The sequence below is a fragment of the Medicago sativa genome, chromosome 8, assembly GCF_051527215.1.
Source record: "Medicago sativa cultivar Bolivia chromosome 8, Bolivia_mono, whole genome shotgun sequence".
Taxonomy (NCBI): Eukaryota; Viridiplantae; Streptophyta; class Magnoliopsida; order Fabales; family Fabaceae; genus Medicago; species Medicago sativa.
This window is the reverse complement of record NC_140756.1, coordinates 16067308-16080771: the sequence shown is the minus strand read 5'-3', so window position 1 is coordinate 16080771 and position 13464 is coordinate 16067308. Positions and strand designations below refer to the sequence as shown.

The window sequence follows — 13464 nt, the reverse complement described above, 5'->3', positions numbered from 1 at the left end:
TAGAATTAAGGGACACGGTACAGTGATAGATAGAGATCCAATTCATCATGCTTTCTAATAAGCTATCTTTATTTCTATTGTTCTTTTGTAATTTTGGGCATTGTTTGTGAGGCTCCAACGTGTTGGCCTCGAGTGCACGAGTTCAGACACGTAGTTGTGTAAATTTTGGGGAGCAAAACCCGATATTAGGTTACACCAGAGATCCACCGGAAATTTGCTTTCAGGACCGTGACTTTTTTCACGGCACAACAATTTTCTTCCATTCTTTCCTAACTCTCTAAATTCTAGTTTACTCTTGATATTTCCGACAATTTTGACTAAAACTTTGATTTTTTTTATATCCAGTTACACCCTCCGGTCACTAATATAAGCAAAAATCCACTTTTTAGATGCATTCAATTAATGACGTATGTAGTCTTTATTATATGTCATATACATCATTAATTGAATGTATCTAAAAAGTGAATTTTTGCTTATATTAGTGACCGGAGGGTGTATTTTCCTACTATTTTAACTTATAAGAACTTCAGACAATATGAAAATCAAATTATGTTAAACAAAACCACTTGTCTTTCCCCCCTCAAAAAATAATAATAAAACCACTGTTTTTTTTTTTTTTTTGATAAAAAATATAGCACTAGTTGAACAATATGGAAAATGAAGTTGGATGTTTCAGCATACTTGACCAGCTTATGATATTTTTCAATTATTGATAAAATGTTGAACAACACCCAATAATTTAAACAATTAAAACTTGGGTCAACATCAACTTTACAAAGAATAGCACAAACAGCAACAAGCAAAGGAGAGTGTAGATTTAGTCTTCAAGCAATTGTTGCCAAAACATTTGGAGTTTGATGATGAACAGCATGAACAACAACCTTTTGCAATTTTCTTATGAAGAAGGCAACTGCAGGTGCAGCATATCCATGGAAGACTAATAACAAAGAAAAAATAGTTAACTCAAATTATTACTACATCCAATCCTATTTTGAAGTAATATGTTAAGCAATACAACTTGATTGAATTATAATCATGAATTTAGAAATGAAAGCATGTGAAAGAAATTAACATTTCAAAATGAAATGGTTAGATTGACATAAACTGAGTACCTGATCTTTTTCCCGAAGTAATGGGATTTAGAGATTGTGTGCTTTCTTCTGTATTAGATTAGATGCAGTGGTAATTATTTATTTAATAATACTTGTAGCATAAATTATTAATTAATAATCTAAAAGTTGAAGATTCATACGTGGGTGTGAATGGATCTGAAATAGAGCCTACAAAGGCATCAAGCCTGTTAAAGAAAATGGTTAATTTCCAAATTAGCATACATGTAAAATACTTTACTATAATAATACATTTATGATTGGTATTTTAATTTTTAAACCTTGGTGATTGAATATATAGTATATAATAATATAAAGTACACATTAAAAGGTGGAAGCCTTACTCTTTGCAGCATCTAGAAGCTGGGTGGAGGCCTTCTAGTGATTTTAACTCTTCCTATGAGCAATATACATGAAACAATGAAAATTGGTCCCATTTATTCATAAATGGTAGCTTCTCATAAAGAAATTAGTTGTATTCAACTCAACCAAACCACAAATGTCATATATGTTATGTTGCCAAAGTAATGTGATGAGAAAATATATATTAAACATATCTCAGGATCATTACTAAGACCTGGACCAGAGACATCGTTAATAATTTGAAAAAATAGAAGTGATTGTATGTACTAACAAGTGTTAGTGTCACGTTGGTGTCCGACACAAATACATGTCACACACTTAGACACACCTTCAATATAAAGTGTAAAAGCCAGGTAGAATGCTACTATCTTAAGTCAGCATAATGAGGTATAGATTTCCTTTGAATCCACCAAACTTATTAAACTTATGTAGGGAGAAAAAAAAGCTTTGATAATGCTTGATGTATCTTTCTCAAATTAGCTCAAAAAATAAGCACTTTGGATAGCAAATGGGAAAGATAAACCAATCAATTAGACATGCATACCTGAAGCAAACCAATTTCTTTCTCCAAAACTTGAATCTTAACCATTTGCTTCCTCTTCCCATGAAAATCCACAAACCCTGGAAGTGGTGACTTGGGACACATCAAAGGTCTTGATGTTAAGGACACTGAAGAAGAGTTGCATTCACCATCCATTTGAAATTTCTTCAACAATGAACAAATGCAATGGCTATGGTTGCAGAGTAAAAAAAAAGTGAAACTTGATTGTTAGTTAGTTGAAAGTTAGAAACTTGTGAAATGGGTTAGCTTTGACCTTCCACATGAGCACTTAAAATTGGATTGGTTGAGATTTTCCTGAGAAAGTGACAAGAGGGTACCAAAGCACACGTGACTGTCACACAGGAAAGTGGAAACTGGAAAAGAAAGAGTTCTCAGATTTTGCTTTTTTTGTTTATGTTAAAAGATGACTTGAAAAATCAGAGTATAGAGGGACAAGTAGTCAAATTGTGAATTATTAAATGGTAGAATTGTTATTTTTAGATGAAAGTGTCAGAGATTCTCTGCAGTATCGAAGTTGCTGAAAGATGTAATGTGACAAACAACACCTATTTGAGCCACTAAATTGGTTTGTCTTCCACATTGAACAATTATGGAAAATTTATGGTCATTGATATATTATAAAATAGGTAAAATTATAATCAGTAGTTTCATCACTATGCTCTTTCATAATACTCTTGTTAATTGTTCTGGTTCATGAGCCTTTTCCTAATTCATTCTCAGCTAATTTAGGAGTGTCCTTCTTAAGGACAGTTTCCTTAGGTACATTTTGCTAAATATCAAGGCAAAATTAAACACAAATTTTAAGACAGCTGACTTAGCAAATGTCAAATTCAGTTTAGTTTTAGGAGTCCATTTTTCAATCAAATGCCAAAATATTGGTACATATAGACATGTAATAAGTAACGATAAGACACGATCAAATGAAGAAGAAATCAATCACACCAGAAGGCTAGATTGCTGAAGTCATTTTGATTAAAGTTTGTTTGGTAAGTGGTAGCTTTGGAGTCCATTTTTCAACAAAATGTTTGAATATACAGCAAAAGCATTTTCAACTGGAGCAGTAACTCATTCATGCTATATGGAGACTAATTTTTCCTTTCCTGAATTTCATGTCCTATATATCAGCTATATGCACGACAGAAATTACAGCTCATGGCTCAATAAAGAAATAGAAACCATGATCATTATGATTACAACGTAAATCAGTCGAAAAAAAGTCTAACTTAAACCAGACATTGTTATTAATCCCATTGCAGTACACACTCTGAAAGAAAGAAATATCACATAAAGGGCAATGAGACCCAATCCCAACATTCTGGTGGGATGCATGTTGTTGCGCGGTAAAACAACAAGTGCCCATAGCAGTCCTGTTATAAGAAATCCCATGGTGTAAAATAAGCTACCATCTTTAGGCACCACGTATGAAGAAGGTTTCTTCGACCATGCACCAAGCAGCAATGAGAACCCCAAACCAACAAGTGTGTTGAACATAGGACCTGCATAGCATCCAGATAAAGCTATCTGAACTCCATCCCCTCCTTCCAATGCCAATGCAACATTTGACATTAAATCTCCCATTGAATTTCCCCATGCTAATACAGTTAAACCAAGAATCGATGGATTAATTCCAAACATTAAACCAAATGCTACTAATAGAGCCACAAGCTCATTTGCTATTATGTAGAACCACACTATGCTCATAACGAATCCTCCAAGAACCCAGGGTATCAAATACTGAGACGGCGGTCGATCAGACACTGTGTATTTATATGCAAGAATACCAAGTGTGCTTCCGACAGAAATGCCAAAACAATAAGCAAGTATAATACTCATATTACTCGCATTATCTTGTGTGCTCCACAAAAAGGCTAGGAGAATGGGAAACAATGAAGCACTGGCTACACCGAATGGCTTCGACCATACTTCCTCGTGAACCATTGGAATAGTCAGCCGTCTAGGAATTGAAAGCGGCATTTCCATGAGTAAGAAAAGCTTTGAAACAGAGAACGACGACCTGGTGTTTTCTGTGGTTCCATCACTCCACCCCCAAGGAGGCCTTTCATCGTCTAAATGATTGATTTTACTTGCCTGGTTTGAATATATTGCAACATTCGAAGACCACATCCACTGAGGCAAGGATGGAGGGAGACGGGGAGGATCGCTCTCGGTGTCTAAGTCAAGCAAAGAACTATATATAGTAGTATCCTCTTCAGAACCAATAGAGAACACACTTCCTTGGACAGGAAGCATAGGTGTCACAGAATCCAATTTCAACCTCCGTGCATGTTTCCGCAATATCTCATTGGCAGCAACAATGAAAGCATAAACAACATAAATCGATACAAAACCAATCGCTGCCCCAATACCAATCTTGCCAACAAACAAAATCAAAAGCAGCGAAAAAAGAGTGAACAAGAAGAAACTCAAATCCCTTATAAAGCATCGTCGATCAACTTGAACATCCCTCTCTGCAACACAAAGAGAAACAGTTCCAACTACAACAGTAGTAACAAACAAAGCCCCTCCTAACACACTGTTAAGACCAACTTCACCCGTATCAGTCCCCACAAACGACGCTATACTAGCAAACACATCCGGTGCACCATTCCCAAGTGGAAGCAACACAACACCAGCCACAGTCGGAGGCAACTTCAAAAGCCTCGAGAGATGCTCAAGCGAAGGACAAAAATAATCCGCTGCAGTGTTCCCCAAGAGATAAAACAAAGCAGCAAGCCAAACACCCAATACTAGATAACCTAGAGCCCTAAAACCTCGACATTTACAATAGAAAAACCTCAAGTAATCAATATACCCTTCAGAACTACACTGAGGATTCACCTTCAAAAATTCACAAGGGCTATCATAACCATCATACTGAAGCAATCCAAAGCACAATCCCGGTGTACTCACACCCAAATCTTCATTACCAACTACACTCGAAGCATTAGTACCATTCCTAATTTCAACCATTCTACGGTGAATAACCGAAACCCCATTTTTCAAAATCAAATTTTGAGATAAACCATGTTGATTAACCAAATAACCAGATTGTCTAAGAAGTGGGTTTCGAATTATATCTTCCCTGTTGTAAAAAAAGAAGAAAACGACCATAACACATAAACCATTGAAAACCCCATGAATTTTTCTGCGTTTTAAACCCAATAACGCATTCAGAGCCTTCATTTCAAATCAATTATCAACACAAAGATCGTTTGTGATGTAATTTCAGCTACAAATTAGTTGAAAGTTTTCTAGGGTTTCAGTTTCTTGAACGCGAAACGAAACCCTAAGATTTGGAAGTGAGACAAATTGAAGCGGAATTTGATGGGGAAAATTTTGCATTAGAAATAATTGGCGTAAAAATTAAGGAACGGTGAAACTGACCCGATGAATTGAAGAAAGATATGCGATTAGGGTTTTCGATTTTGGGTATTTGAATTGTTGAATTTGCACGAAGAAAACTCGTTCCTTGTTCAGAAGAACAAGTTTTGAACACGTTGGTTTTTGTTTTTATTTTTTATTTTTTTTATTGATGAGCAAATTTTTTTTTTGAAGGAATTGATGAGCAAAATTTTGTTCCTCTTTTCTTTTCCCTTTTTGTTATAATAATAAAACACTAAAATATTATTTTAAAATACCAAATTTCTTTTGGTAGATAGACTAAATGAAAAAACCATTATAAACTTATACACACAAATAAAATAAAACCATTATAAACTTATTTTCACTTGTTTTTTACTAAATTAATTTAAGTTTTTACAAAAACTAAATACGAGATAAACGAGTTTCATGATAAATATCATCAAAGAACTAGTCAAAAGAGTTGGACATTAAGTTCAAGACACTTTACAACGGTGTGATCCAAATTATATTTAGCTAATCAATTCGTACAATTGTTCCTCTTCTTTAAAAAGTGATAGAAAGTCAAAATCTAATGATAATTCATAAGCTTTCAAATGTTATTGATGACCAAAGCATATAGATGTGTTGGTTTAGTCATCAGTAGCATTCGAAAACTATCATTAGGTTTTGACTTTCGATCACTTCATTGAGTGAAATGAAGTGGTTGCACTTCATCTTCGATCAAAGTCAAAACAAATTTGTAGCATGATTCACACATGACAGATCTAAAATTATTACTCCTATTAAGCCCTTGAAAGAGTTTTTTTTTTCTTCTTTCAGCCCAATGTGTCACCGTTTATAATGCTAAAAATATCTTACAAATTCAAAACAATTGACAAACACTTAGAAGTTAGAAATATTTTGAAACTTGGAACCAGAGACAATTCATTTCGTAACTCACAAACCATATATTATGGTTCGAGACTTATCTCTCATACAATATTTTAACTAAGAAAAAACACATAAACACGATATAAACGACGCTTCTAGGCTTTATCTTCTATTTGATTGTAAAAGAGTGACGAATAACCCTCTTTCTTGAAAGAATTGTGATTAAAAACCCTAAAAAATTGCCCAAAAACACAAACTTTGGAAGAGGAACGAGGTTGAGTGAAAAAAAATATAAATAAAAATATAGTTGAGCTGTTCTGACATATCAATAGAATATTTTGGGAAATAACTCTTGAAATCGACCAAACAAGAAATAACTCCCAAAACAATTCGATAATTAACTCCCAAATTTTAAGTTCAGGGGCAAAAACATCATTTTGGAGGAACTAAGAGCACTGAAGGGGTCATAGAGCAAAATTCATATGCAATGGGTTATCATTCATTGATTATTGTTGTTCCCACTTCAGTTTTTGCTTTAAAAACACATGAAAATTACACACTTAACCTCAACGGTTGTTAACTATCGTTCTGCTTCGTTTTCTTTGTTCTCGAACGGTAGTTAGCTATTGTTTGGGTTAAATGTGTAATTTTCATGTATTTTCAAGTAAAAAGTGAAGTGGGAACAACAATCAATATGTGGATAGTAATTTCAAAAAATGTTCTTGCATGTTATAAATATTATGCTTATTTTATTTTATGAATAAAAAATTACATATATTTGCTTTTTTTTTTCTAAAGATTCTAGCCGCAAAACCGACTTGCATAATTTTCATCAGGACCAATTTGAAATTCACATTGTATACAGCAAGAAAGTAATTTCAAATTCTTAATTTTTAAATACTTTATAAAATCCTTTCCTTTTACAAATTTTCAATTTAATCTGCAAAAGCATATAACTTACATAGAAGAATTTGAACTACCCTACAAAATTACACTACATCCAAAATTTATTCCATCCAAACACACTATTAAAGTTTTGTTATTTTCATGTTAGCTTATACATAATTATCAACTAACTAACTATTTAGTATGCATGCTTATCTAAAAAAAGAACTTAATATTAGGTATTAATTTTTTACTTCCTTATGTCTTGGTCTCTTGGATATCACATTGGAGGTCAACAGGCCATTCATTGTCACATACATGATTGGTTTATCCATCCCATTCTCCACTCTACTGTGCCTGAAAGCAAGGTTCATCTGATCAAACCTTATCACTTTATAGTAATAAAATAGATCCAATTTGCAATCATATAACCTCTAGGTTAAGTTATTTGGTCAGAATATACTTATTGACTACCTTCAATCACGCCAAATATTATTAAGGTCCCTTAACCCACTTGGGCTTACACAAATAAATCAATGGTTCTATATTCTTAACCGGCTTATGCCTATATTATACTATTAAATTCCCTAAAAAAATATTATATTAAATGATGCACTAATCATCATTTAATTAAGCTGCACGCATAGAGCAATGTGAATGATTCTACAGTATATGTTATTGGAGAATTAGATCAACTACTTTTCCTAGAAGGAAGGAAAAAAAATATCAAAAACTAGTACTCAATTGATGTGAGAGTTTGGACTTTTATTAGAGGGTTGGCTTAGGTGTTATTTTTCTGAGGGAAACTCACCAACCATTTTCAACGAAAAAGCACATTCAATTTTTTATACTATATTAGTTTTCATCCTAGCTGTCAAGAACATTATTCAAATCTCCTAAAATTGATCAAGATTGACAAAGTAATACGCGTATATAATGGTGTCAACTCTCTAGAAATTTCTCAATGCAATGTTTGTCACAAGTGAAAGAAATGGAGTAGCTAATGATTTTGTTTCAAAACTTTATAAAAAATAAAAAGGCTAGATGTTAAATATCTCTACTGATGGACTAGTAAAATAAAATTTGATTATTTCTTGCTAAAAATTCCACTTGTTGTGGTAAAATTAAATCTACAGGCTTCTGTTTAGAAAATAAGTAAATTGGAAAAATTAGAGTAATAATAACATAAAGTTTAATACGCATTTTATTCATATTTAAATATATTTTTAAATTTTCAAGTAATTATTTCTTTACATACTGTATTGGTATAGTTATTTTGGGAAATACCAACCAGTGCCTCCGAGACACCGATTAAGGTAACAAATATAGTACTATTGTATTGAAATTTATGTAATCAATTTTTTAAAATTGTAAAAAATGTTTTCAAATTAAAATCTGCTTTTATGACTACCTTAACCAGTGTCCTGGGAATATTAGTTAGCATGAGCCAATAATTTTTTTCACTTTAGAAGTTACATTTGCATGATCCAGTTTAACTTAGGACACATGATATGTTCATTGAAAATAGGTGACTTGGAACTATGTGGGGAATGCTGCTGTTACTGATCATCATATGCTATAAGAAGAAGCCAATCAAACCTGACACATGAATGATTGCATTCTTATATTCCAGAACCTTCCATCTTGCAGAATCAACTAACAATATTTCTCTCTGGCACAAACTTAGTTGTCATCAATCAAGTTAGTGTGCTGTGTCAGAAATATATCTCAACCAAGCATCTGAATTCTGATGAAAATCACATAAGGATCAGACCCTTCAACTACCAAATGCACAATAATCATTTTATGTTGTTCCTATGTCAAAGTTCTATTTACAACTCAATCATGAGTTCATGGTTGAGTCTAGCGGAAGAAGTTAGTCTTCTATAGTGTATGGAGCCCAAGTTCGAAACTCAACTCGAACAAAATTACCTTAAGTGGAAGGGATTTGTCGCAAACAAAAAGTTCTATTTACAGTGTTAGAAATTATATTCATTGTTTTGATGTGCCATTAGTAAAAAATAAAGCTCAAAGAATTTGGAATAAGTTTGTCATACACGGCAAGACGGGACATTAGACATGACTTCAAATTCCTTTGCAGTTAAAGGACTTTGTATTCACGAATTCGGAACATCATAGTTGTTCGATGAAGATTAGACGATCAAATAATTTGTAGATCTTATCTTTATTTGATAATTTAAAATACCGAGTTTGAATTTGAATCATCTGATCTTGATCAAACAATCATCAATATCTAGGCTGCGAGATTTCGGACTGCAGAGCAGCCATGAAATGAAAAGTAGCAATATAAATATATGTATTCCTTTTGTATTTTAAGAATATACCTTTGCAAGATTGATTATACAAGAAGACATGGTCACATTGAAATGTGTAGCTGACTCAACTAAAAACAAATGCCAAAAGAATCATTTGTCCACTAGGCTCTCAAGTGGCTAAAAGTAGATTAGTCAATTTTATACTGCAACAATGATTAGTTATTTATTTAAGCTAGTTTGGACAACTCAATTATTGATGCCTAAATATGTAAGATTACTTTTATATTTATGCACTTCAAAACAATTGTAACAGGTTTCAACCAAGTTTAATCAATTTGTGTACAGACAAGAGTAGTTGAACTCCATGATGACATTTTGGAAGAATTCAATAAAAGGAGCAATTTTGTCCAATTTATTCATCAACTGCACCAACTGTGAAAATGCTTGTCTTCAATTATATATCAATCATTTTTTAAACAATTAAATGGAATTGAAAATAAAAAGTGTAACAGGTAATATAGAAGCAAAAAAATTGAGCAAATTGTGTTCAAATCAAATTTTTTTTAACAGATTGAAAGTTATGTAATGCATAACTACAATTGAGAGACTTTAACTTGAAGCTAAAGATTTTTCTGCCTTTATTCTTTTCCACATTTCCATTTTTAGCCAACCAAATACAGTACAATTCCCTTTGTTGCATCTTGTTCTATTCCCGACTATATAGCACCGATATTTCTGATTGAAGACGTATTCAATGTCCAACATCGACAAGACGCTGACGCATGTAGTTACATTCAATTATTCAATTTCTCAAATAATTATCAGTGTCAACGTGTCAGTGTCGTGTTTGGCATGTGTCTGTGTCAGTGCTTCATAGATTTTCCAACCTATACCATCAAGAACCAGAAAGAGTAGAGAAGCAGCTTTCAGACCTAGCAAGTCCAGAACCATGAATTTCTCTAGTAGTCTTATTAATTGGACTACTTGGTGTGGACCTAACCAAACTCCTCCTAAGAATCTGTCTCATAGCTGAAATCAAATGAACTGCTGGATTTGGAGGAGGACCTGAAGTATTGAATTTTTTGCAAAAGTTCATATGTTTTGTCATTGCTTCTTCTGTGCTTACAAGTCTTTCTGACCTTACAATTTCATCTTTAACAGCTTCACCACATAATCCACAAACCCATTTTCCTTGATACCTTTCTCTGATTCTTTCTATGTATGCTGGTGTGCACTCTTCTGTTAGTCCACAGCATTCACATATTGCAAATTCAACTTCACTCTGTGCAACTAGTATGCTACTAGTTGTTGATTGAGTTTCTGGTGTTGATATAATCATTGGATCACTTATCATTGTTGCAGACATTTTCAATCACCCTATATCAAGAAAAATCAATTACAAACAAGTTAACATCATATACAACAAGTGAAAAATTGTAACACAAACTTTTTCAATGTCTATACAAATAAATTTCACAATATAAATAATCCAATCCAATAGTAAATTAAGATAAGAAAAAAAAAAAAACTTTCAATCAACCTCTTATCTCTTTAGAGTTTATACTAAAGAATTTAGACCGCAATCTCACGCGGTCTTAAGGTTTATGATGTCTCTTCAACCGCAATACAATCATGATTGGATCCATATCAATTGGATTTGATTGCTATTGTATACACATGTTTGAATTGACGGTGAGTTTGACAGGATTACGACGAGCGACAATGATTTTGTCAAAACATAAAATTTGGAGCCAACAAAACCTTGATATTTTCAAACTCACCGTGATTCCAAACATGTACTGGATATAAACTTTATATAAAATAATTAGACATGATAAAATTATGAGGCAAGTATATAAGAAAAATAATACACATGAAGTTTGATGAAAATTACCAGCAGAAGCAGATCAAAACAATATGAATTGGATTATAATAAATCTTTCTTTACTTCTGCTTGCTGGGTATATATGCTACTCTTGCTTATCGTTCTTTCTCCCACTCACCTTCTTCTTCAATTTTTTCTTCTTTTATGCTCAAAATCTCAGACATGAAAACCATTATAAAAAAAAAAACTTTAGGCTAAAAAATAATTCTCTTTTGCTTCTTCAATCTCCTTATAATAATTATGCAAAGTTTGTATTATATGTATGGTAGGAGATAGCTTGGAAGAAACACAAAGATTGTAAGAAAGAAACAAAGAGATTGGTTTTTTGTTTCTCCACCACGATTGTGCACTCAAATATATACCAAATAATTCTAGTGGGGAATTTGGAATGATATATAGAGAGAGATATGAAACAAGAGTTTTGTAGAGAGAGGAAATAAAATTTAGTGAGAGAAAAATGTTCAATGATTGAGGATTTAAGGAGGTGGACTAAGGTAATAATCCACATAGGCAATATATTTTGGTAAATCTGTTAATGTTTTGGAACTTTATGATTGGGTTGCCAGCTAAGCATGGTGATATTATGATTCTTTCTTACCCAATATGTGCTGTGGACTTTTTCTTCTTGATAATAATATAAGTATATAATATGATTCCCCATATACTTGTTGAGTTGTTATTGGAATAGTATTTTGTAGCACTTGATTTGATTTATATAATTTTCATGATAGTGTGATCAATAATTCAATTTTTAGATTTAAGTTCTGATAATACTTCCATTAAAATGTGCAAAGTATTTTCAATGAAAAGAGTTGGACATCGAGTTTAAACTCGGAGATGTCCGTCTCTATGTTCTTTATATTTTGGTTAAGTAGTTTAATAGTCAGAATTTAATCTTTTGAGATGAATAAACGAGAAATTTAAGGATCAAACTCTGACCACTGTATATTGCAATATCCCTATTAACTAAGTTATGATCACAACGACAAATCCATCTCTATATTTTTATTAAGAGGAGTGTTATAAACATTCTTTTTTCTAAATATCTATAACACGTACTGTAACGCCTAAATTTGAAAGTGTCTAGAATATTCAAACAAGCGTTAAACTGGCATTGGATACATTAATTATACAAACACAAGACATGACATCAAGCCGGAAGTTCGGTTACAACACCATCCAAAGCTACTATGTTACATTATTACACCAAAAGGTTTAACACACATAGGGTAACTACAGGACCCATAGAAACACATCTTATAATATAACATATACATCTCTATTTTACAGCAAAACGATTCCATGAAGCCACGATCAATCCAAGACTTTTTCTTTACCTTTTCCTTGCGCAACCTGTGAACCTGAACAAATAAGGAGTTGGGTGAGACATAATGTCTCAGTGAGTTCTTCCTAACCCTAGGCTAGTGATAACCTCGGGGATATCCTATGGTTATCACGTGTCTACTTTACAACCTGCCGGTTGATTATACGTGTGTGGACTTGTACCTTTGACGGTCGTGCATGCTATAGCCCGTCGTAGGTCTTTCCTATTTGTTATAGGCTTACTAACAACATACGTGCCACGGCGGTTAAGGGTTCCTAGAACCGCTTTGCTAAGATACACTAGATGTATCGAAGCCTAAACATGAATTAAATCATGGCACAACCTATACCGGACGAATAGGGTAACCTAGGAACGTCCTTGGCAATCCTTAATATCTTGCTCATATCCATCATCATATCATAATCATGCATGAATACATTCATTATATCATTATGTTAGGGTTGAACAATCAAACATAATCTTAGTTCATTTTAAGGAGAGTCCCGGGTGGAGTAACCCCGAGTACACTCCCATACATGACCGATGTACGTACATCGGACTCCCTCAGTGTCGTGCGGGTCCCTTGCGGCTTGAACCGTTCCCCTTAGGTCGAGAACCTCTCGTATCCCCCTAACGTGGATAGCGAGAGACACGAACACCTACATCTTATATTAGTCATAATCTTATGCATACATGAATGATTAGTCTATAACCTCTTGAGTTAAATTCCTTTAACTCGGATCCTTAATCGATCCTTAGGGTAATGCATATAAGTTCATAAGCATGAAAGACATTCATTACCCTTAACATAATTAATCATAGTCTAC

General features: G+C 33.2%; 3 protein-coding genes across 4 annotated transcripts; all 3 read right to left on the bottom strand.

The window, feature by feature from the left end:
• Positions 1 to 670: 670 nt before the first annotated feature.
• LOC146897342 (guanine nucleotide-binding protein subunit gamma 3-like) lies at positions 671 to 5533 on the bottom strand. Its single transcript, XM_085733662.1, has 6 exons — positions 5419 to 5533; positions 2017 to 2203; positions 1454 to 1506; positions 1253 to 1297; positions 1113 to 1160; positions 671 to 937 (listed from the first exon to the last, which is right to left on the bottom strand). The coding sequence occupies exons 2-6, from the start codon at positions 2167 to 2169 to the stop codon at positions 772 to 774; spliced, it is 465 nt and encodes a 154-aa protein (XP_085589788.1). The 5' UTR covers positions 2170 to 2203; positions 5419 to 5533; the 3' UTR covers positions 671 to 771.
• On the bottom strand, positions 2958 to 5533 carry LOC146897341 (cation/calcium exchanger 4-like). Its single transcript, XM_085733661.1, has one exon. The coding sequence runs from the start codon at positions 5215 to 5217 to the stop codon at positions 3253 to 3255; it is 1965 nt and encodes a 654-aa protein (XP_085589787.1). The 5' UTR covers positions 5218 to 5533; the 3' UTR covers positions 2958 to 3252.
• Positions 5534 to 9969: 4436 nt separating this feature from the next.
• Positions 9970 to 11680, bottom strand: LOC146897340 (uncharacterized). 2 transcript variants are annotated; one of them, XM_085733660.1, is made up of 2 exons: positions 11432 to 11680; positions 9970 to 10805 (listed from the first exon to the last, which is right to left on the bottom strand). In XM_085733660.1, the coding sequence occupies exon 2, from the start codon at positions 10792 to 10794 to the stop codon at positions 10324 to 10326; it is 471 nt and encodes a 156-aa protein (XP_085589786.1). In that variant the 5' UTR covers positions 10795 to 10805; positions 11432 to 11680; the 3' UTR covers positions 9970 to 10323. The 2 variants fall into 2 exon arrangements, with proteins under 2 accessions (XP_085589786.1, XP_085589785.1); XM_085733659.1 differs by having other exon boundaries at positions 11323 to 11490.
• Between the last annotated feature and the right edge of the window lie 1784 nt (positions 11681 to 13464).

Excerpts from the sequence above, each read along its gene's own strand:
- LOC146897340 (XM_085733660.1), bottom strand. The coding sequence starts at position 10,794 with ATGTCTGCAACAATGATAAGTGATCCAATGATTATATCAACACCAGAA.
- LOC146897341 (XM_085733661.1), bottom strand. The coding sequence starts at position 5,217 with ATGAAGGCTCTGAATGCGTTATTGGGTTTAAAACGCAGAAAAATTCAT.
- LOC146897342 (XM_085733662.1), bottom strand. The coding sequence starts at position 2,169 with ATGGATGGTGAATGCAACTCTTCTTCAGTGTCCTTAACATCAAGACCT. Across the intron at positions 1,507-2,016 it reads AAGAAATTGGTTTGCTTCAG|GAAGAGTTAAAATCACTAGA; the intron begins GTATGCATGTCT and ends TATTGCTCATAG. Across the intron at positions 1,298-1,453 it reads GCTTCTAGATGCTGCAAAGA|GCTTGATGCCTTTGTAGGCT; the intron begins GTAAGGCTTCCA and ends TTTCTTTAACAG.